We start from the raw sequence: 21,626 nt of genomic DNA on the forward strand, positions 1-21,626 counted from the left end.
TGTCTCTCCGGGCGGAGGCAGCGCCCCCTTGTCTCTCCAGGTGGAGGCAGTGCCCTCTTGTCCTTTGAGGGGGTTTTACCTGGAACATCTTTTCCCCATATTTCTTGTAGGGGCCATTTATATATTTAAATAAGTTAATCATATCTCCCCTTAAACGTCTCTTCTCCAGACTAAACAAATGTAATTCTTTTAATCTCTCCTCATAACTAAGATGCTCCATTCCCCTTATTAGTTTAGTTGCCCGTCTTTGTACCCTCTCCAGCTCTAGAACATCCTTTTTATGAATCGGGTTCCAAAACTGGACAGCATACTCCAGATGAGGCCGCACCAAAGCTTTATAAAGCGGTAATATTATATCCCTGTCCTGAGAGTCCAGGCCTGTTTTATACATGACAATATCCTGCTGGCCTTAGAAGCAGCTGACTGACATTGTGTGCTGTTCTGTAGTCTATTATCTACAAGTACACCCAGATCCTTCTCTATCAGCGACTCTCCCAGAGTAACTCCCCCCAGGACATATGATGCATGCGGGTTATTAGTACACAGGTGCATAACTTTACATTTATCCACATTGAACCTCATTTGCCAAGTGGACGCCCAAACACTCAGTGTGTCTAAGTCATCCTGTAACATCTGCACATCCTCCATAGACTGTACTGTACTACAAAGCCTGTAACATCTGCACATCCTCCATAGACTGTACTGTACTACAAAGCCTGTAACATCTGCACATCCCCCATAGACTGTACTGTACTACAAAGCCTGTAACATCTGCACATCCTCCATAGACTGTACTGTACTACAAAGCCTGTAACATCTGCACATCCTCCATAGACTGTACTGTACTACAAAGCCTGTAACATCTGCACATCCTCCATAGACTGTACTGCACTACAAAGCTTGGTGTCATCTGCAAAGATAGAAACATTGCTGTTAATTCCATTCTCAATATCATTAATAAACAAGTTAAACAGAAGGCGGCACAGTACTGACCCTTGGGGTACACCACTTATTACCGGGGACCATTCGGAGTAGGAATCATTGACCACCACTCTCTGCTGCACACTAGTCACACAGCATCTGAGGAGTCTGCTACCTAACCCCTTATATGCTGCACACTAGTCACATGGCATCTGAGGGGGCTGCTGCCTTACCCCTTATATGCTGCACACTAGTCACATGGCATCTGGGGAGTCTGCTGCCTTACCCCTTATATGCTGCACACTAGTCACATGGCATCTGAGGGGGCTGCTGCCTTACCCCTTATATGCTGCACACTTATCACACGGCATCTGAGGGGGCTGCTACCTAACCCCTTATATGCTGCACACTAGTCACATGGCATCTGAGGGGGCTGCTGCCTTACCCCTTATATGCTGCACACTAGTCACACAGCACCTGAGGAGTCTATACCTAACCCCTTATATGCTGCACACTAGTCACACAGCACCTGAGGAGTCTGCTACCTAACCCCTTATATGCTGCACACTAGTCACACAGCATCTGAGGAGTCTGCTGCCTAACCCCTTATATGCTGCACACTAGTCACACAGCATCTGAGGAGTCTGCTAGCCCTTCTGTCAGCGATGTAGGGTGTCGGGACCCCAACGTCTGCCAGTGCTTACATTCCTGACAACAGAGGGATGGAGTATGATGAAACAACGACCTGATCCTCCCCCTCAGTGAGGTCTGGGTGACACGCCGGCTCCAGGACAGGCCATTCTGGTTAATATTTCACCACAACCACTAGCATCCTGCCTGCCCACCATCCTAATCAATATCCGCACTCCCCTCCCCCACACTGATATTGATCCCAGAAGACTCCTAGGATCAGCAGAGATTGTCAGTCACGTTTACTACATCTCTTATCTATTCCGGGTAAAATAAGGCCCCGAACACTGAGAACTGAACATAACAGGGAGAAGGGAGGAGGACGCCAGCGCTATAGTCAACGGGCAAGACAATCTACTGTTCCCTATTATTAGCCACGTCAGGCCAGGGCGAAGCCAACTCTAGTGCTCTTCACCTGGATGAGAGAAGAACTCCTTGTATCCACTTACCCTGTATTATACTTCAGAGCTGCACTCATTCTGCTGGTGGGGTCACTGTGTACATACATTACTGATCCTGAGTTACATCCTGTATTATACCCCAGAGCTGCACTCACTATTCTGCTGGTGGGGTCACTGTGTACATACATAACATTACTGATCCTGAGTTACATCCTGTATTATACCCCAGAGCTGCACTCACTATTCTGCTGGTGGGGTCACTGTGTACATACATTACATTACTGATCCTGAGTTACATCCTGTATTATACCCCAGAGCTGCACTCACTATTCTGCTGGTGGGGTTACTGTGTACATACATTACATTACTGATCCTGAGTTACATCATGTATTATACCCCAGAGCTGCACTCACTATTCTGCTGGTGGGGTTACTGTGTACATACATTACATTACTGATCCTGAGTTACATCATGTATTATACCCCAGAGCTGCACTCACTATTCTGCTGGTGGGGTCACTGTGTACATACATTACATTACTGATCCTATACTGATCCTGGGTTACATCCTGTATTTCTTTTATTAAAATTTTAAACATAACAATAAATACAGAAATAACACACCATATCTGACCAGAAAAAAACAATAAATAGAAAAATGAAACCATAACATAAACCACCGGTCCATCCCCATACTCATTCTCCCACACAGACAACCCATATACCTATATACAATATATACACCTATATACAATATATACACCCATATACAATATATACACCCATATACCTATATACAATATATACATAATATAAACTATTTAGCTAAACATATTAATAAACTATATACACTACTATATACAAACCTATATATACTACTATATACTATACACCTATAAACACACCTATATACAATACCTCTATACTATACACCTATATAAATAACTAAATGTGAACCCCCTGGCCCAGTTGCATTGTGCACAACCTAATACCACAGACAATTCTACTCAACCCAACACCAACTAAACAAGACATCACTACACAAATAAACTAAAACTAAACAAGACACAATCCAAAATAATAACCTACAACTAAACAATACATATAATATTTATTAATATTTTTTTTTTCTTTGGCCCTGAGCTGGTCCCACATCCCATGCTTCCAGTACATGATCACGGACGTCCATGAACCAGCCCAGGATTTTATATATATATATATATATATATATATATATATATATATAAAAGTCCCAACAAAGTCCCACAGAAGCCCCCTCCCCCCTTTTACCCACCACCCAACCTAGCACTAAACCCGAACCCCAGGTGCAAACAAAACATATATAATATATACAGTATATACAATTTATACAAACATACAAAGACAATCACAATACACAAACTTTTGAAAATATATATAACCTACTAAACCCAACAATAATGAGACTTCTCAGCCCCACACACAGCCCGAAAGCCCAAGTTCAGCACCTGCAAGCCCTATACTCCAGTATCTCTACAGCACAAAACAAAAGACTTAAGGTGCCAGCATCAGCCGCCACCAGGAGAGGAGACGCAGGCTAAGGAACTTTATAGGCAAAGCCCCTCCAAAGACAAGAGGCCCTACCAGCCCCCAGCCTCTCGTACTCCAGAGAGCGCACCTTCACCAGGTCACCGAGTGTGCCCCTAACCACCTCATCCACAGGGAGGATTTTACGTTGCGTCGACACTAAACACCGTGCACTCCACATGCTCCGGTCCCAGCCACCAAGGTTTCTGAATGCTCCATAGGCCCATTCCGCATAGGAGAGACGGGCCAACCTGGGCCACCCGATGGAAGCGCCCACCCTGTTGTAAACCTCTGTATTAAAGGGACAATGAAGCAGAAAATGCTCCATGCTTTCCAGCATGCCTCCACACTCCTCCCGGGGACATCCCCGATCCTCAGAGCTCCTGCACTTCAGATTGTCCCTCACATACAGTTTCCCATGGAAGCAGCGCCAAGCCAAGTCCCAAAACTTCAAGGGGATCCTGATGGAATTCAATAGGCCCAAACCAACCTCCAGATCCCGGCTTGGGCAATCCTTGAGCGCCAGCGGTTTTTGGAAATGGGATGACAGGACCCTATTGTCAAGGAATTTCCTCGACAGAGTCCTAATCTCCCACATCCCCAAACCCCACCGACGAATGACCTTCAGAACCAGGGTAGCATAAGCCGGAAGATGCCCGTGTGGTGTGCGGAGATCCTTCACTTGCCCTCCTGTCTCCCATTCCTGGAAGAAAGGCCGAAACCATCCCCTACAGGAGAATACCCACGGAGGAGCCCTCTCTTTCCAGAGGTTTGCAATGTTGGTCTTAAGAAAGGTATTCACCAGGAACACCACGGGGTTGACCATACACAACCCCCCTTGTCTCCTCGTACGGTAAGTAACCTCCCTCTTGACTAGGTTCAGTCTATTCCCCCATAACAGCTGGAAGAACACACTGTAGACCCGAGTCCAGAGAGGTTCTGGCAAAATGCAAACACTGCCCAGATATATCAGCAAAGGGAGCAGGAAAGTTTTGATCAGGTTAACCCTTTCTCTGAGGGTCAAAGACCAACCCTTCCACTGATCCACCTTCTGAGCGGCAATCTTAAGCCTGCTGTCCCAGTTTTGTTTGGGGTAATCCCCTTGGCCGAATTCGATGCCGAGAACTTTTGCAGACTCCTGAGACTCTGGAAGGGTGTCCGGGAGATCAAATCCAGGATCTCCACCTCCCAGCCAGAGACTCTCACACTTATCCTGGTTGATCTTGGACCCAGATGCCTCTGAGTAGCGCTCCACCTCTGACATCACACACCGCACCTCCTCTTGCGAGGAGACGAATATGGTGACATCATCGGCGTACGCTACCACCCTCAGAGTGGAATCCGGCACCGCAGGGTCCATTCTCACCCCTGCCAACGGTCCACAATCAATCCTCCTAAGGAAAGGATCAATTGCAAACACGTACAACAGTGGGCTCAAAGGGCAACCCTGACGGACACCAGACCCAACCTCAAAAGAGCGGCCAATCCAACTATTCACAAGCGGGAAACTCTCTGCCCCTGCATACAAGGTCTTAAGCCAATCAACAAAACCCCCTGGTTACATCATGTATTATACTCCAGAGCTGCACTCACTATTCTGCTGGTAAGGTCACTGTGAACATACATTACTGATCCTGGGTTACATCCTGCATTATACTCCAGAGCTGCACTCACTATTCTGCTGGTGAGGTCACTGTGTACATACATTACACTACTGATCCTGAGTTACATCCTGTATTATACCCCAGAGCTGCACTCACTATTCTGCTGGTGGGGTCACTGTGTACTTAAATTACTTTACTGATCCTGTCTTATCCTCCAGAGCTGCGCTTACTAATCAGTGATGTCAGTTAGGGTTCCTTTTACACAGACGGATTTATCGGACAGATTATTGAAGCCAAAGCCAGGAATGGATTTGAAAAGAGGAGAAATCTCAGTCTTTCCCTTAGGACCCGTTCTCTGTTTATAGTCTGTTCCTGGCTTTGGCTTCAATGATCTGTCCGATAAATCTGTCTGTGCAATAGGTCCCTTACAGGATGTCCTCAGCTAATGGGAATAGTCGCTGACTACACATGACATCTATCAGGAACTCTCGATCTGGCAGGAAAGCTAATAAATTGCGCGGTACAATAGAGTGCGGCGTGGGAACGGGGACCTCACAATAAGAAGAATAAGGTGTCAAAGAAAGTACACAGCGACCTTATAGAAAAGAAACCCAGGTCTGTATAAGAAACCGTCTCTGTATAAGACCTAGGCGCTTGCTGTCAGTGAATGGAGGCCTCCTCCTCTATACAGGCTGCGGATGTAAAGTGTCACATGGTTACAACTGTATCCAGAGCTGATAGGTTGTTACAATGTTTTAGGAAGTGTGAGAACTGGATACAATTGTATCTGACAGGATGTACAGGGACCAAGAGTCTTCTGACTTACAGCTGCTGCAAAACTACAATTCCCATCATGCCTGGACATGCTTTGGCTGTCCAGGCATGATGGGAATTGTAGTTTTGCTGTTCTTGGTAAATTAAAGGGGATTTTCTTTAAAATCAAATGGTGCCAGAGATTTGTCATTTCCTTCTATTAAACTATCTTCACTCTTTCAGTACTTATCAGCTGCTGTATGTCCTGCAGGAAGTGGTGTATTCTCTCCAGTCTGACACCCTGCTCTCTGCTGCCATGTTAGGAACTGTCCAGAGTGGTAGCAAATCCCCATAGAAGACTGGAAAGAATACACTGCTTCCTGCAGGACATACAGCAGCTGATAAGTACTGGAAGACTGGAGATTTTTTGATAGAAGTACATGACAAATCTCTGCCACTTTCTGGCACCAGTTGATTAGAAAGAATTTTTTTGTTAACAACCCCTTTAAGCGTCAGCCTTGGAGGGGAGATAGGAATAGGCGACTGTGGAAGGCCAAACGCGGTCATGTGACTGCCCAAGTAGCTCATTCCTGAAATCCCGGAGCACAATGACCTGTCACCCGGGTATCCGGAGAGGGAGGATCATGGTGAGCCCTCAGACCTGCTGCAAAGTGAGATAAAAAAGCTGCGATGCTCTGCGGAGCAAGGGTCAGGATGGGGAGATGACACACAGTAGTACGAACTTCTTAAAGGGACAGGCGTCTGAAAAATGGTATAAGACTACAACTCCCAGCAGGTTAGACCGGATCACTTATCAGATCCTGAATCAGGGGGAGTTTCGGGATCGATGGCGACTTATCTCCATCTGCATGTAAATGATATCAGCCTGTACAGGTATAATGCAAATCAGGAGGGCGGGGCCAGATACGATGAATCACTCCGAGATACCTGGTCATATAATAGGCAGATAGCCAGCGCCCTGTACCCTGTATATATCACACGACCTGTTCTCCCACATTAGTGAGCACATTCCTGATACACCGCACCAAGGAGAACCGGAGGTACAGGTCTAATCTCTGTCATCTCCACAGCAGGGGTCTCCAACATGTGTCTCCACACTACAACTCCCAGCATGTACACAGTGACCCCACCAGCAGAACAGCGAGTGCAACTCTGGGGTATAATACAGGATGTAACTCAGGATCAGTAATGTAATGTATGTACACAGTGACCCCACCAGCAGAATAGTGAGTGCAGCTCTGGGGTATAATACTGGATGTAACTCAGGATCAGTAATGTAATGTATGTACACAGTGACCCCACCAGCAGAGGAGCGAGTGCAGCTCTGGAGTATAATACAGGATGTAACTCAGGATCAGTAATGTAATGTATGTACACAGTGACCCCCACCAGCAGAATAGTGAGCGCAGCTCTGGAGTATAATACAGGATGTAACTCAGGATCAGTACAGGATCAGTAATGTAATGTATGTACACAGTGACCCCACCAGCAGAATAGTGAGTGCAGCTCTGGGGTATAGTATAGGATAAGTCATGTATATATACAGTGACCTCACCAGCAGAAAACTGAGTGCAGCTCTGGAGTATAATACAGGATGTAACTCAGGATCAGTAATGTAATGTATGTACACAGTGACCCCACCAGCAGTATAGTGAGTACAGCTCTGGAGTATAATACAGGATGTAACTCAGGATCAGTAATGTAATGTATGTACACAGTGACCAGCAGGATAGTGAGTGCAGCTCTGCAGTATAGTAGTGTTCTGTACACAGTGAAGCTGCTGATCTTTGCAGTTTCTCTCTACCACTGTGTGTGACTGTCGGTGTGAGATCTGTCTGGCAGCTTCCCCTATATGACACATGACTACAGTCACCTCTGTCCCCGGAATCCCCTCTAATCCCATCAGTAGAGCAGGGCCAGGCCTCCCTATAACAGGATCTATGACCACACACACGGCTGTGTCCCTGGTAAAGGCCGGGATCCAAGGAACAGGTGAAGCATGAAAGGCGGTCAGAGGAGGCGATAAGGATAATAATCCGCACGTAAGGAGGGAGTAACAACAGTGTCAGGTACAGGATCGCCCGACATGTATCATCAGTGCGTTTCAACCTTTACTATATTAGTTAAAGGGATTATCCAGGATTCCAAAAATATGGCTGCTTTCTTCCAAAAACAGCACCTCTCCTGTGCTCAGGTTGTTTGTGGTACTGCAATTCAGCCTCTTTCTTAGGTGCAATACCTGACACAACCAGATTTGGAGAAAGCAGCCATCTTTATCTAATGCAGAACACTATACCAAACCTTATTGAGCCCTGTGACAGGGAGTGATAATCTGCCGAATCAGGCCGATTCAGCAGACTATCGCTCTGTGTAATAGACACAATGGGGCAGATTTATCAAACATGGAGTAAAGTGAAACTGGCCCAGTTGCCCCTAGCAACCAATCAGATTCCACCTTTCATTTTCCAAAGAGTCTGTGAGGAATGAAAGGTGGAATCTGATTGGTTGCTAGGGGCAACTGGGCCAGTTTTACTTTACACCATGTTTGATAAATGTCCCCCAATGATCGCATCTTTTGGTCCTAGCCTAAAATTATCAGCTGCCGTCTGTGCGTCGCTAATACATACCTGTCCATGCTGCCCGATGCTTCTGCCCGCAGCCCCTGGAGGAACCATTGTATCCAGAGCTGATAGGTTGTTACAATGTATCAGGAACTGTAAGACCTGGATACGGGTTGTACACAGGTGGAGAACCTTCTGACTTACAGCTGCTGTAAAACTACAATTCCCATCATGCCTGGACAGCCAAAGCGAAGCTTTGGCTGTCCAGGCATGATGGGAATTGTAGTTTTACAGCAGCTGTAAGGCAGAAGGTTCCCCATCCCTGACTTATGTTGTTGGTAAATTAAAGGAGTTGTTCACCAAAAGAAATTCTTTCAAATGGTGCTAGAAATTTGTCATTTACCTCTATTAAAAAAATTCCAGTCTTCCAGTACTTATCAGTTGCTGTATGCCCTGCAGGAAGTGGTGTATTCTCTCCAGTCTGACACAGTGCTCTCTGCTGCCACCTCTTTCCATGTCAGGAACTGTCCAGAGCAGCAGTAACTCCACATAGAAAACCTCTCCTGTTCTCCAGACTGGAAAGAATACATCACTTCCTGCAGCACATACAGCGGCTCATGAGACCTGAGATTTTTTAATAGAAGTAAATTACAAATCTCAGATTTTTTTTTTTTTTGGTGAACATCCCCTTTAAGCATCAGCCTTGGAGGGGAGATAGCAATAGGCGACTGTGGAAGGCCGAACACGGTCATGTGACTGCAATCCTGAAATCCCGGAGCATATTGACCTGTCACCCAGTTATTTGGAGGGGGAGGATCATGGAGATCCCTCAGACCTGCTGCAAAGTGAGATAAAGAAGCTGCAATGCTCTGCGGAGCCGGCTGCTCAGCCAATCACTGGCCGAGACATCCACCGGTGGCTGCGGGCAGAAGCCCAGAAGTACCAGGGAGCGTAGACAGGTAAGTATATACTTTATTATTCTTAGTACCCCGCTATACTTGTGACCCCGCCCCAGTCTGCAGCCCCAGCTTCAATTATAGACAATAGACAGTTATCGGAGGAAATACCCTTTAAGGCTGCGTTCCTCTTTAAGTGATTAACTAAACCAAAGCGTAGCCAATGTGTAGCGCCAGGCCATGGAGGAGCCTGGGTAAGTATGATAGGAGCGTGGAAAGTATTCTAGGTATGTGGAGTGAGGGGGAGCGGAGCCGCCATGATGGATGCAAATGTAAGAACTGTAAAGAGGAGACTGCAATACAACCAAGTCAGGTGGGCTATGATAAGGTGGGGGTCCGACCCTGGGGGAGGAAGGACATCCAACACAATGGCGGCATTCACTGACTGCAAGCAGAGATCTGGTATATGGTGCAGGCAGTTGTATTGTAGACTCCGCCCCTTTAACCCCTGCCAGTGGACGTTCCGGAGTACGGCCCCTGTAGGACAAGGATGACTCATGTGGCGGCTTCCATGGCTGTAACCTGTGATGATTTACAGACACTACTGGGAGTGGAGACATGGCGGACGCTCCTGTACACTGCTCATAAACCAGGGTACAACTACAACTCCCAGCATGCCCCGGGTCAGAGTATGGGGGGGATGGAGGGCACAGCTTTATAGGGGCCCTGACAGAGGACAGGACTATGGAGCCAAACAAACAGCACCTGCTATCTCAGCTTCCCGGACCCTAACAAGGTCAGCTCCTAGTGGGACAGCTGGTCTGATGCTGGGACTACCGCTGCCCTCCATGCAAACGCCTAGGATGCACTGCTGCTGGTTGCTACCGGCAACAATCATTATATCCTATAGAGTCAGCAGTATATACAGTATATCCTATAGGGTCAGCAGTGTATACAGTATATACGGTACCGGTCTGGTGTCAGCAGTGTGTACAGTATATACGGTACTGGTCCGGTGTCAGCAGCATGTACAGTATATACGGTACCGGTCCGGTGTCAGCAGCATGTACAGTATAAATGATACCGGTCTGGTGTCAGCAGCGTGTACAGTATATACGGTACCGGTCCGGTGTCAGCAGTGTGTACAGTATATACGGTACTGGTCCGGTGTCAGCAGTGTGTACAGTATATACGGTACCGGTGTCAGCAGTGTGTACAGTATATACGGTACCGGTCCGGTGTCAGCAGTGTGTACAGTATATACGGTACTTGTCTGGTGTCAGCAGTGTGTACAGTATATACGGTACTGGTCCGGTGTCAGCAGTGTGTACAGTATATACGGTACTGGTCCGGTGTCAGCAGTGTGTACAGTATATACGGTACTGGTCCGGTGTCAGCAGTGTGTACAGTATATGCGGTACTGGTCCGGTGTCAGCAGTGTGTACAGTATATACGGTACTGGTCCGGTGTCAGCAGTGTGTACAGTATATACGGTACTGGTCCGGTGTCAGCAGTGTGTACAGTATATACGGTACTGGTCCGGTGTCAGCAGTGTGTACAGTATATACGGTACCGGTGTCAGCAGTGTGTACAGTATATACGGTACTGGTCTGGTGTCAGCAGTGTGTACAGTATATACGGTACTGGTCCGGTGTCAGCAGTGTGTACAGTATATACGGTACCGGTGTCAGCAGTGTGTACAGTATATGCGGTACTGGTCTGGTGTCAGCAGTGTGTACAGTATATACGGTACTGGTCCGGTGTCAGCAGTGTGTACAGTATATACGGTACTGGTCCGGTGTCAGCAGTGTGTACAGTATATACGGTACTGGTCCGGTGTCAGCAGTGTGTACAGTATATACGGTACTGGTCCGGTGTCAGCAGTGTGTACAGTATATACGGTACTGGTCCGGTGTCAGCAGTGTGTACAGTATATACGGTACTGGTCCGGTGTCAGCAGTGTGTACAGTATATACGGTACTGGTCCGGTGTCAGCAGTGTGTACAGTATATACGGTACTGGTCCGGTGTCAGCAGTGTGTACAGTATATACGGTACTGGTCCGGTGTCAGCAGTGTGTACAGTATATGCGGTACTGGTCCGGTGTCAGCAGTGTGTACAGTATATGCGGTACTGGTCCGGTGTCAGCAGTGTGTACAGTATATACGGTACTGGTCCGGTGTCAGCAGTGTGTACAGTATATACGGTACTGGTCCGGTGTCAGCAGTGTGTACAGTATATACGGTACTGGTCCGGTGTCAGCAGTGTGTACAGTATATACGGTACTGGTCCGGTGTCAGCAGTGTGTACAGTATATACGGTACTGGTCCGGTGTCAGCAGTGTGTACAGTATATACGGTACTGGTCCGGTGTCAGCAGTGTGTACAGTATATACGGTACTGGTCCGGTGTCAGCAGTGTGTACAGTATATACGGTACTGGTCCGGTGTCAGCAGTGTGTACAGTATATACGGTACTGGTCCGGTGTCAGCAGTGTGTACAGTATATACGGTACTGGTCCGGTGTCAGCAGTGTGTACAGTATATACGGTACTGGTCCGGTGTCAGCAGTGTGTACAGTATATACGGTACTGATCCGGTGTCAGCAGTGTGTACAGTATATACGGTACTGGTCCGGTGTTAGCAGTGTGTACAGTATATACGGTACCGGTGTCAGTAGTATCAGCCGTGTGCCCGGTGCTCTGTGTGTCAGTGTCCCGGTGCTCGGTACTCACAGAACTCGGCGATATAGTAGGACACGGCGTAGTTCTCCTCGCACCACTCCAGGGTGGAGGTCGGGGGCCCCCAGTAGCCGGGCCTGTCCAGCGCCGGAGCCATGGCACTGCCGCCCGTCACAGCCGGCCTGGAAGGAAAGAGGGAGCACGCGGCTCCGCCCACTCGGTGATGAGCGGCACCTCTGACAACAGGAGGGGCGGGGACACAGGGCGGCTGGGCGGGGCCTCCTCGCTGTGTGGTGGATGTAGAGGGGTGTGGCGCGCGGGGCAGAGTAGGCGGGGTCTGTTTTCCTAACTCGGGTGACACCGTTGAGGGCGGGGTTACGATCAGTTGAAACACGCGCGGATGGGCGGGGCTTGTGGTCACTGCGTCAGAGCGGGAGGTTTGTGTGCGAGGCGAGTAGTCACCCGTACGTGACATTTGGTGACATTTTATATGATAGTGATAACATTATCTGTATGGGCTGTGACCCTCAGGGGCTGCCATACTCCTGCCTCATCTCTGAGCTGTGAGGAAGCCCCCTTTAAGAACCCTTTGAAATGAGCATAGTAAACATTTTTACAGCCCTGATAATTCTTCATGCCCTATTACATTATCGGCAGATTATGGTGTATATCATTCATATATCACACAGGTGGGATGGTGGTACCTGCTTTGTTGTTGGCCGGTTTGTGTCCCCAATGGTCGGTGACCTGCCTTGGGCTCCTGTCACGGTAGTCCTGAGGGGCAACTGACCCACCCGGACTATCAGTACCGCCAGCCACAGTTCAGGAAAAAGTAACCCAAGGTGTGCGGCTAGTGTGTATAGGTGCTGGTGTGTACAGACTCTGACTGAGTCCCAGTGATGAAAAAGAAATGGAGCACTTTACTGTCAAGTTCTTCAGTAATACAATACACCTTTAAAGGATAAATCTTTGACACAGACTCTTAGTGCTTTAAGAAGGTGCTTGAATAGTAGAATACTATAGGGTACTACAAGCCCCAATTGTGGTTATCTGAGCTTAGCTAAGTGTCCAGGGGTGTCCCAGTTACCTGCACTGCACGATAGGATACGTAGACCTTCTTTATGGTAGCTTTGTCCTATCCAGGCTAGTTCCTCTTTTACTCAGGATACTGCCCTGCACTTTTTAGATGCGTTCTCGGCGTGGGTTAGGGCGTTCCTTGATGACCTCTCCCTTTTTAAATTGCCTAGCACTGCATACTGAACGTAGTGGTAGTAGGTAAAGAACTGTTGGTCTCTAGCTGCATCTATACATTTGGGTGTCGAAGCTCAACTGCCTTAACTGACTTGTCCCTGACAGGGGTCCTGGCATTAGCCAGGCCCTGGCTTAACTACAGCAGGAACAGCTGTTTTTGCGTCTTCCCTCTCTGAGAATCTGCATAAGACTGACTGTGCACCTCCTCCACCATGTAACTCCTCCTACAGGGACCTAAAGTGAACTTCCCTGTGAGTGGTGGGGTTGAGTGTGTGCATAAGAAAGAAAAGAAAGGTTTGGTTAGAAGTAGAGAGCACCTCCTATTGGTCAATAATAACGGTATACATAAAACCTTAACCCAACACCGACTTCAGCTGTGCAACACATAGACATAGAAAATACTGACACCTAGTGGCGAAACTGTAGAATACCTCATCACCACTTTAACCTGAAAGAAGAGGCTTTTGGACAGGTGCACAGGAGAGAAAACCGCCCGTGGTTAGACACCACACTATCGTTCCGTGTATTATGGGGAATAATTTCAGTTTAGTTTATCGTTAATCGGTGGAAACGAAAAATCACTTGGTCTAGCAGGACACTTCACAGTACGGGAATTCTGCCGGCAACCTCCACCCGCGGTCTCAGCACCAGTCTCCTATTTGTATTCGGCTGCTGGAATACACTGAACAGTACATGATGGAACACTACTGGTTTTAAATGTGAACGCTGGCCCTTTAAGGAGCTGAGACAGTGCACGTGCGCACCCTAGTGGTACATCAGGGAACTGAAGCAGGAATAATTGAAGAGCAGGATGTGGGTGAAGGTCCTGTCTAGCGCAGGGATGGGGAACCTCGGCTCTCCAGCTGTTGCTAAACTACAATTCCCATCATGCCTGGACAGCCAACGGCTGTCCAGGCATGATGGGAGTTGTAGTTTAGCAACAGCTGTAGGGCTGAAGGTTCCATAATGTGCTCTATATTATCAGTAGCGCCCCCTCTGCTGCCAGTATAGAGGTCACGACCCCGCCGTGTGTGGCACAATCACAACACAGTGGTAAATAATGCCGCCATAGTGACGGATGTGATGGTGCAATGGGGGATCTGTGGAGCCTGTGGTCACATGGCGGTATGATCGGTTATTATTGAGTAATAAGGAAGTGCAGGATGGGTCTGCGTGGCAGTATTATATATCATCAGTCAGACCTGCTGCGTGTATGCAGCCACATAGTGTTAGGGCCCTATTCCACCGGGCGATTATCGTTCAGATTATCGTTAAATCGTTTGGATCTAAACGATAAACGTTTGGTTGAATAGCAGTTAACGACTAACGACCGAACGAGAAATCGTTGATCGTTTAATAAGACTAGGGCCTATTTTTATCGTTGCTCGTTCGCAAATCGTTCGCATTGAATAAGAAGTCGTTCGCAGTAGTGACGAACGCAATAGCTTCGACAAGACGACCGCAAGAACGATCATAAGTAACGATTATCTTTTTCATGTAAATGGGTGAACAATTTCAGGTCTTTCGTAATAGCGGTCGTTTGGATCGTTTATCGTTAACGATTATGCAAACGATAATCGCCCTGTGGAATAGGGCACCCCGTATGGTGTCCCCAGCTCCTCTGCAGATCTATGTGTCTCCATGGTGACAGACTACAAACAAACCCTATGTAGTCAGATCCGGCAGTGAAGTGTCACACCACAGAATGGAGAGAGGAGGGAGCAGACAGGGTCAGACTACACTGGGCTTGTCTGTAGTCTGTTACCATGGAGACGTTGTAAACAATAGGAGATGATTAGTGATTACAGTGTTGTAGTTTATAGTGTTTGTCTTCCTGGAGAGTTCAGCATCTATCTTCAGTATATGTGACCCATCCTATAAGCTGCTACTTAGTGTATACCTGGCCCTCAGATCCCCCTATAGAGTGTACAGTATATCCTATAGGGTCAGCAGGGTATACAGTATATCCTATAGGGTCAGCAGTGTGTACAGTATATCCTATAGGGTCAACAGTATATACAGTATATCCTATAGGGTCAGCAGGGTATACAGTATATCCTATAGGGTCAGCACTGTGTACACTATATCCTATAGGGTCAGCAGTGTATACAGTATATCCTATAGGGTCAGCAGTGTATACAGTATATCCTATAGGGTCAGCAGTGTATACAGTATATCCTATTTGGTCAGCAGTGTATATAGTATATCCTATAGGGTCAGCAGTGTGTACAGTATATCCTATAGGGTCAGCAGTGTATACAGTATATCCTATAGGGTCAGCAGTGTGTATAGTACATCCTATAGGGACAGCAGTATATACAGTATATCCTATAGGGTCAGCAGTATATACAGTATATCCTATAGGGTCAGCAGTGTATACAGTATATCCTATAGGGTCAGCAGTGTGTACAGTATATCCTATAGGGTCAGCAATGTATACAGTATATCCTATAGGGTCAGCAGTGTATACAGTATATCCTATAGGGACAGCAGTATATACAGTATATCCTATAGGGTCAGCAGTATATATACAGTATATCCTATAGGGTCAGCAGTGTATACAGTATATCCTATAGGGTCAGCAGTGTGTACAGTATATCCCATAGGGTCTGCAGTGTGTACAGTATATCCTATAGGGTCAGCAGTGTATACAGTATATCCTATAGGGTCAGCAGTGTATACAGTGTAAAATGTTGAGGTATAACCTCACACTAGCGCGACACTCAATTATGCTGCTCTTCGTCAAGGAAATGAACACCTGTCAGTTCATTAAGGGTTGAATGTGGCAAAATAATGATATAATTGACAGTGAGCGCAATATTAGGCAATCCTAGGTATATAATAATATGTTATACCGTGCATTGAATATTCAATGCACGGTATAACATATTATTATATACCTAGGATTGCCTAATATTGCGCTCACTGTCAATTATATCATTATTTTGCCACAGTGTATACAGTGTATCCTATAGGGTCAGCAGTGTATATACAGTGTATCCCATAGGATCAGCAGTATATACAGTATATCCTATAGGGTCAGCATTGTATACAGTATATCCTATAGGGTCATCAGTGTATACAGTATATCCTATAGGGTCTGCACTGTGTACAGTATATCCTATAGGGTCAGCAGTGTATACAGTATATCCCATAGGGTCAGCAGTGTATATACAGTATATCCTATAGGGTCAGCAGTATATACAGTATATCCTATAGGGTCAGCAGTGTATATAGCATATCCTATAGGGTCAGCAGTGTATATACAGTATATCCTATAGGGTCAGCAGTGTATATACAGTATATCCTATAGGGTCAGCAGTATATACAGTATATCCTATAGGGTCAGCAGTGTATATAGCATATCCTATAGGGTCAGCAGTGTGTATAGTATATCCTATAGGATCAGCAGTGTGTACAGTATATCCTTTAGGGTCAGCAGTATATACAGTATATCCTATAGGGTCAGCAGTGTATATAGTATATCCTATAGGGTCAGCAGTGTGTATAGTATATCCTATAGGATCAGCAGTGTGTATAGTATAGTCTATAGGGTCAGCAGTATATACAGTACTAGAAAATGTACCCGGCGCTGCCCGGGTATAAAGTGTCAGTGTGTTAATTAGATTTGTTCTAAGGTGCCCAGGAGGCCAAGCTAAAGGTATTGTTTCATCTGAGTTAATCAGTGGAATTAGTGTATACCTGTAGTGCATAGTTGGAGGGGTTCTGTATACCCACAATGTATAGTTTTTAGGGGTCTCGCATATCTGTAGTGCATAGTTGGGGGGGGCTTTATACCTATAGTGTATAGTTGAGGGAGGTCCTGTATACCTGCAGTGTACAGTTGGTGAAGGTCCTGTATACCTGTACTGTATAGTTCGGGGGTCCTGTATACCTGTAGTATATAGTTGGTGCTGTATACCTGTAATGTATAGTTGGTGGAGGTCTTGTATACCTGTAGTTTATAGTTTGAGGGTCCTGGATACCTGTAGTGTATAATTGGTGGAGGTCTTGTACACCTGTAGTATATAGTTAGGGGGTCCTGTATACCTGTAGTAAATAGTTTGAGGGTCTTGTATAACTATAGTATAGAGTTGGTGGAGGTCCTGTATACCTGTAGTGTATAGTTTGGGGTCCTATATACCTGTAGTATATAGCTGGTGGAGTTCCTGTATACCTGTAGTATATTTGGGGTCCTGTATACTTGTAGTATAGAGTTGGTGAAGGTGCTGTATACCTGTATTATAGAGTTGGTGTAGGTCCTGTATACCTGTAGTGTATGGTTTTGAGGTCCTGTATACCTGTAGTGTATAGTTTGGGGTCCTATATACCTGTAGTATATAGTTGGTGGAGGTCCTGTATATCTGTAGTATATAGTTTTGGGGTCCTGTATACCTGTAGTGTCAAGTTTGGGGTCCTGTATACCTGTAGTATATAGTTTTGTGGAGGTCCCGTGCACTTGTAGTGTATAGTTTTGGGGTCCTGTATACCTGTAGTGTCCTGTATACCTGCAGGGTTGTATTTACCCGTATGGCAGTGTTATTCAGTCACAGTGTGTCGGTATTGGTCATGTCTGGTATGGGGGTGTTATCCAGTCACAGTATGGCGGTATTGGTCAGGTCTGGTGTGGCGGTGTTATCCAGTCACGGTATGGTGGTATTGGTCAGGTCTGGTATAGCGGTGTTATCCAGTCACAGTATGGCAGTATTGGTCAGGTCTGATATGATGGTGTTATCCAGTCACAGTATGGTGGTATTGGTCAGGACTGGTGTGGCGGTGTTACCCAGTCACAGTTTGCCGGTATTGGTCAGGTCTGGTATGGCAGTGTTATCCAGTCACAGTATGGCGGTATTGGTCAGGTCTGGTATGACAGTGTTATCCAGCACAGTATGGCGGTATTGGTCAGGTCTGGTATGGCAGTGTTATCCAGTCACAGTATGGCGGTATTGGTCAGGTCTGGTATGACAGTGTTATCCAGCACAGTTTAGCGGTATTGGTCAGGTCTGGTGTGGCGGTGTTATCCATTCACAGTATGGCGGTATTGGTCAGGTCTTATATGACAGTGTTATCCAGTCACAGTATGGCGGTATTGGTCAGGTCTGGTGTGGCGGTGTTACCCAGTCACAGTATGGCGGTATTGGTCAGGTCTGGTATGGAGGTGTTATCCAGTCACAGTATGGCGGTATTGGTCAGGTCTGGTATGGAGGTGTTATCCAGCACAGTATGGCGGTATTGGTCAGGTCTGGTGTAGCAGTGTTACCCAGTCACAGTTTGGTATACCTGTTGTGCCCTGTATATACATGTACTGTATGGATGGAGTAGGGGGACCTGTATATACATGTCCTGTATAGATGGAGTAGGGGGTCCTGTATATACATGTAGTGTATAGATGGAGTAGGGGGTCCTATATACATGTACTGTATAGATGGAGTAGGGGGCCCTGTATATACATATACTGTATAGATGGAATAGGGGGCCCTGTATATACATGTACTGTATAGATGGAGTAGGGGTCCTGTATACATGTACTGTATGGATGGAGTAGGGGGCCCTGTATATACATGTACTGTATAGATGGAGTAGGGGGTCCTGTATATACATGTACTGTATAGATGGAGTAGTGGGCCCTGTATATACATGTACTGTATAGATGGAGTAGGGGGTCCTGTATATACATATACTGTATAGATGGAGTAGGGGGCCCTGTATATACATATACTGTATAGATGGAGTAGGGGGTCCTGTATATACATGTACTGTATAGATGGAGTAGGGGGTCCTGTATATACATGTACTGTATAGATGGAGTAGGGGGCCCTGTATACATATACTGTATAGATGGAGTAGGGGGTCCTGTATATACATGTACTGTATAGATGGAGTAGGGGGCCCTGTATATACATGTACTGTATAGATGGAGTAGGGGGTCCTGTATATACATGTACTGTATAGATGGAGTAGGGGGCCCTGTATATACATATACTGTATAGATGGAGTAGGGGGTCCTGTATATACATGTACTGTATAGATGGAGTAGGGGGTCCTGTATATATATGTACTGTATAGATGGAGTAGGGGGTCCTGTATATACATGTACTGTATAGATGGAGTAGGGGGCCCTGTATATACATGTACTGTATAGATGGAGTAGGGGGTCTACCAGTTATTACTGTGGGTGTTGTGAGGCAGCTTCCCTAGCAACCATTGCTCCCTGTGAAAATGAAAGCAGTAATCCTATTGGTTGCTAAGGCTCCAACTGCCGTGTCTGCTGCAGCTAATTATATCACCTGTGTTTGCAGTGAGGAGATTTTCCCATTCATCTCTATGGGGCGCCTCTCTTTCCCCTCCCCTCCTGTACATCTGGCGGGGACGGGACCTTCGCAATAACCTTCCCGGGCACCCAATGTATCTGTGGGCCAAATTTGGGGTCAAACGGTTCAGGCGTTTGGAAGTCTATAGAGGACAGACAGACAGACAGACAGAAGGACAGACAGACAGACAGACTTTGATTTTTATGATATAGATATCCTATAGGGTCAGCAGTGTATACAGTATATCCTATAGGGTCAGCAGTGTATATACAGTATATCCTATATGGTCAGCAGTATATACAGTATATCCTATAGGGTCTGCAGTGTATACAGTATATCCTATAGGGTCAGCAGTGTATACAGTATATCCTATAGGGTCTGCAGTGTATATACAGTATATCCTATAGGGTCAGCAGTGTATACAGTATATCCTATAGGGTCTGCAGTATATACAGTATATCCTATAGGGTCAGCAGTGTATACAGTATATCCTATAGGGTCAGCAGTGTATACAGTATATCCTATAGGGTCTGCAGTGTGTACAGTATATCCTATAGGGTCAGCAGTGTATACAGTATATCCTATATGGTCAGCAGTGTATATACAGTATATCCTATAGGGTCAGCAGTGTATACAGTATATCCTATATGGTCAGCAGTGTATATACAGTATATCCTATAGGGACAGCAGTATATACAGTATATCCTATAGGGTCTGCAGTGTGTACAGTATATCCTATAGGGTCAGCAGTGTATACAGTATATCCTATATGGTCAGCAGTGTATACAGTATATCCTATAGGGTCAGCAGTGTATACAGTATATCCTATAGGGACAGCAGTATATACAGTATATCCTATAGGGTCAGCAGTATATACAGTATATCCTATAGGGTCAGCAGTGTATACAGTATATCCTATAGGGTCAGCAGTGTATACAGTATATCCTATAGGGTCTGCAGTGTATATACAGTATATCCTATAGGGTCAGCAGTGTATACAGTATATCCTATATGGTCAGCAGTGTATATACAGTATATCCTATATGGTCAGCAGTGTATATACAGTATATCCTATAGGGTCAGCAGTGTATACAGTATATCCTATATGGTCAGCAGTGTATATACAGTATATCCTATAGGGTCAGCAGTGTATACAGTATATCCTATATGGTCAGCAGTGTATATACAGTATATCCTATAGGGTCAGCAGTGTATACAGTATATCCTATAGGGTCAGCAGTGTATACAGTATATCCTATAGGGTCTGCAGTGTGTACAGTATATCCTATAGGGTCAGCAGTGTATACAGTATATCCTATATGGTCAGCAGTGTATATACAGTATATCCTATAGGGTCTGCCCCTGTATATCATCCTGGCTGCAGTTAGTGAATACTAGAGATATGCCTGTCTGTCTGTCAGCAGTGATATGGGAGGACATGTCTGTAGCTGCAGCCTGTAAATCACAGCGGCCGCATGGAAGGCTTCTTTACTGTACAGCATTGGAGGTCAGGAGTCTGGTCCCATCCCACAGAAAATCTGCCCATCCCCAAAGTGTCTACAATGGTCATCAGACGTGGAGCAATGGAGGAAGGCATCTGGTCTGAGGGATCACGTTACACCATGTGGACGGCCTGGTGCATGTTCGTCACTTACCTGGGGAGAAGATGTCACCAGGATGCATTATGGGAAGAAGACAAGATGGTGGTGGCAGTGTGATGGCCTATGTTCTGCTGGAGAACAAGCTGTTCTGCTTGTGTCCTGGCATCATGTGGCTGTTACTGTGACACCGACCACCTACCTGACCATTGTACACACCAAGTCCCCCTTAATGGCAGCCGGACCCCCTAATGGCAGCAGATAATACACCGGGGGACGCACTGCTGACATTGTACAGGACACAAAGATGTAGTCTGCCATTGGTCAGAGCTCCTGAGCGCCATCTGGTGGTGGTACACTGCAGATTAGATACAGT

The 21,626-nt window shown here is 46.2% G+C and overlaps 1 protein-coding gene across 1 annotated transcript in view; it reads right to left on the reverse strand.

Annotated features, from left to right (window-relative positions):
* Positions 1 to 12,480, reverse strand: part of ACER3 (alkaline ceramidase 3) — a 36,093-nt gene extending 23,613 nt beyond the window's left edge. Inside the window, exon 1 of the mRNA XM_069969542.1 lies at positions 12,145 to 12,480. Within this exon, the coding sequence (XP_069825643.1) occupies positions 12,145 to 12,247 (103 nt within the window). The 5' untranslated portion in view covers positions 12,248 to 12,480. The remainder of the gene's footprint in view (positions 1 to 12,144) is intronic.
* Between the last annotated feature and the right edge of the window lie 9,146 nt (positions 12,481 to 21,626).

This window comes from Dendropsophus ebraccatus, chromosome 5, assembly GCF_027789765.1.
Source record: "Dendropsophus ebraccatus isolate aDenEbr1 chromosome 5, aDenEbr1.pat, whole genome shotgun sequence".
Taxonomy (NCBI): domain Eukaryota; kingdom Metazoa; phylum Chordata; class Amphibia; order Anura; family Hylidae; genus Dendropsophus; species Dendropsophus ebraccatus.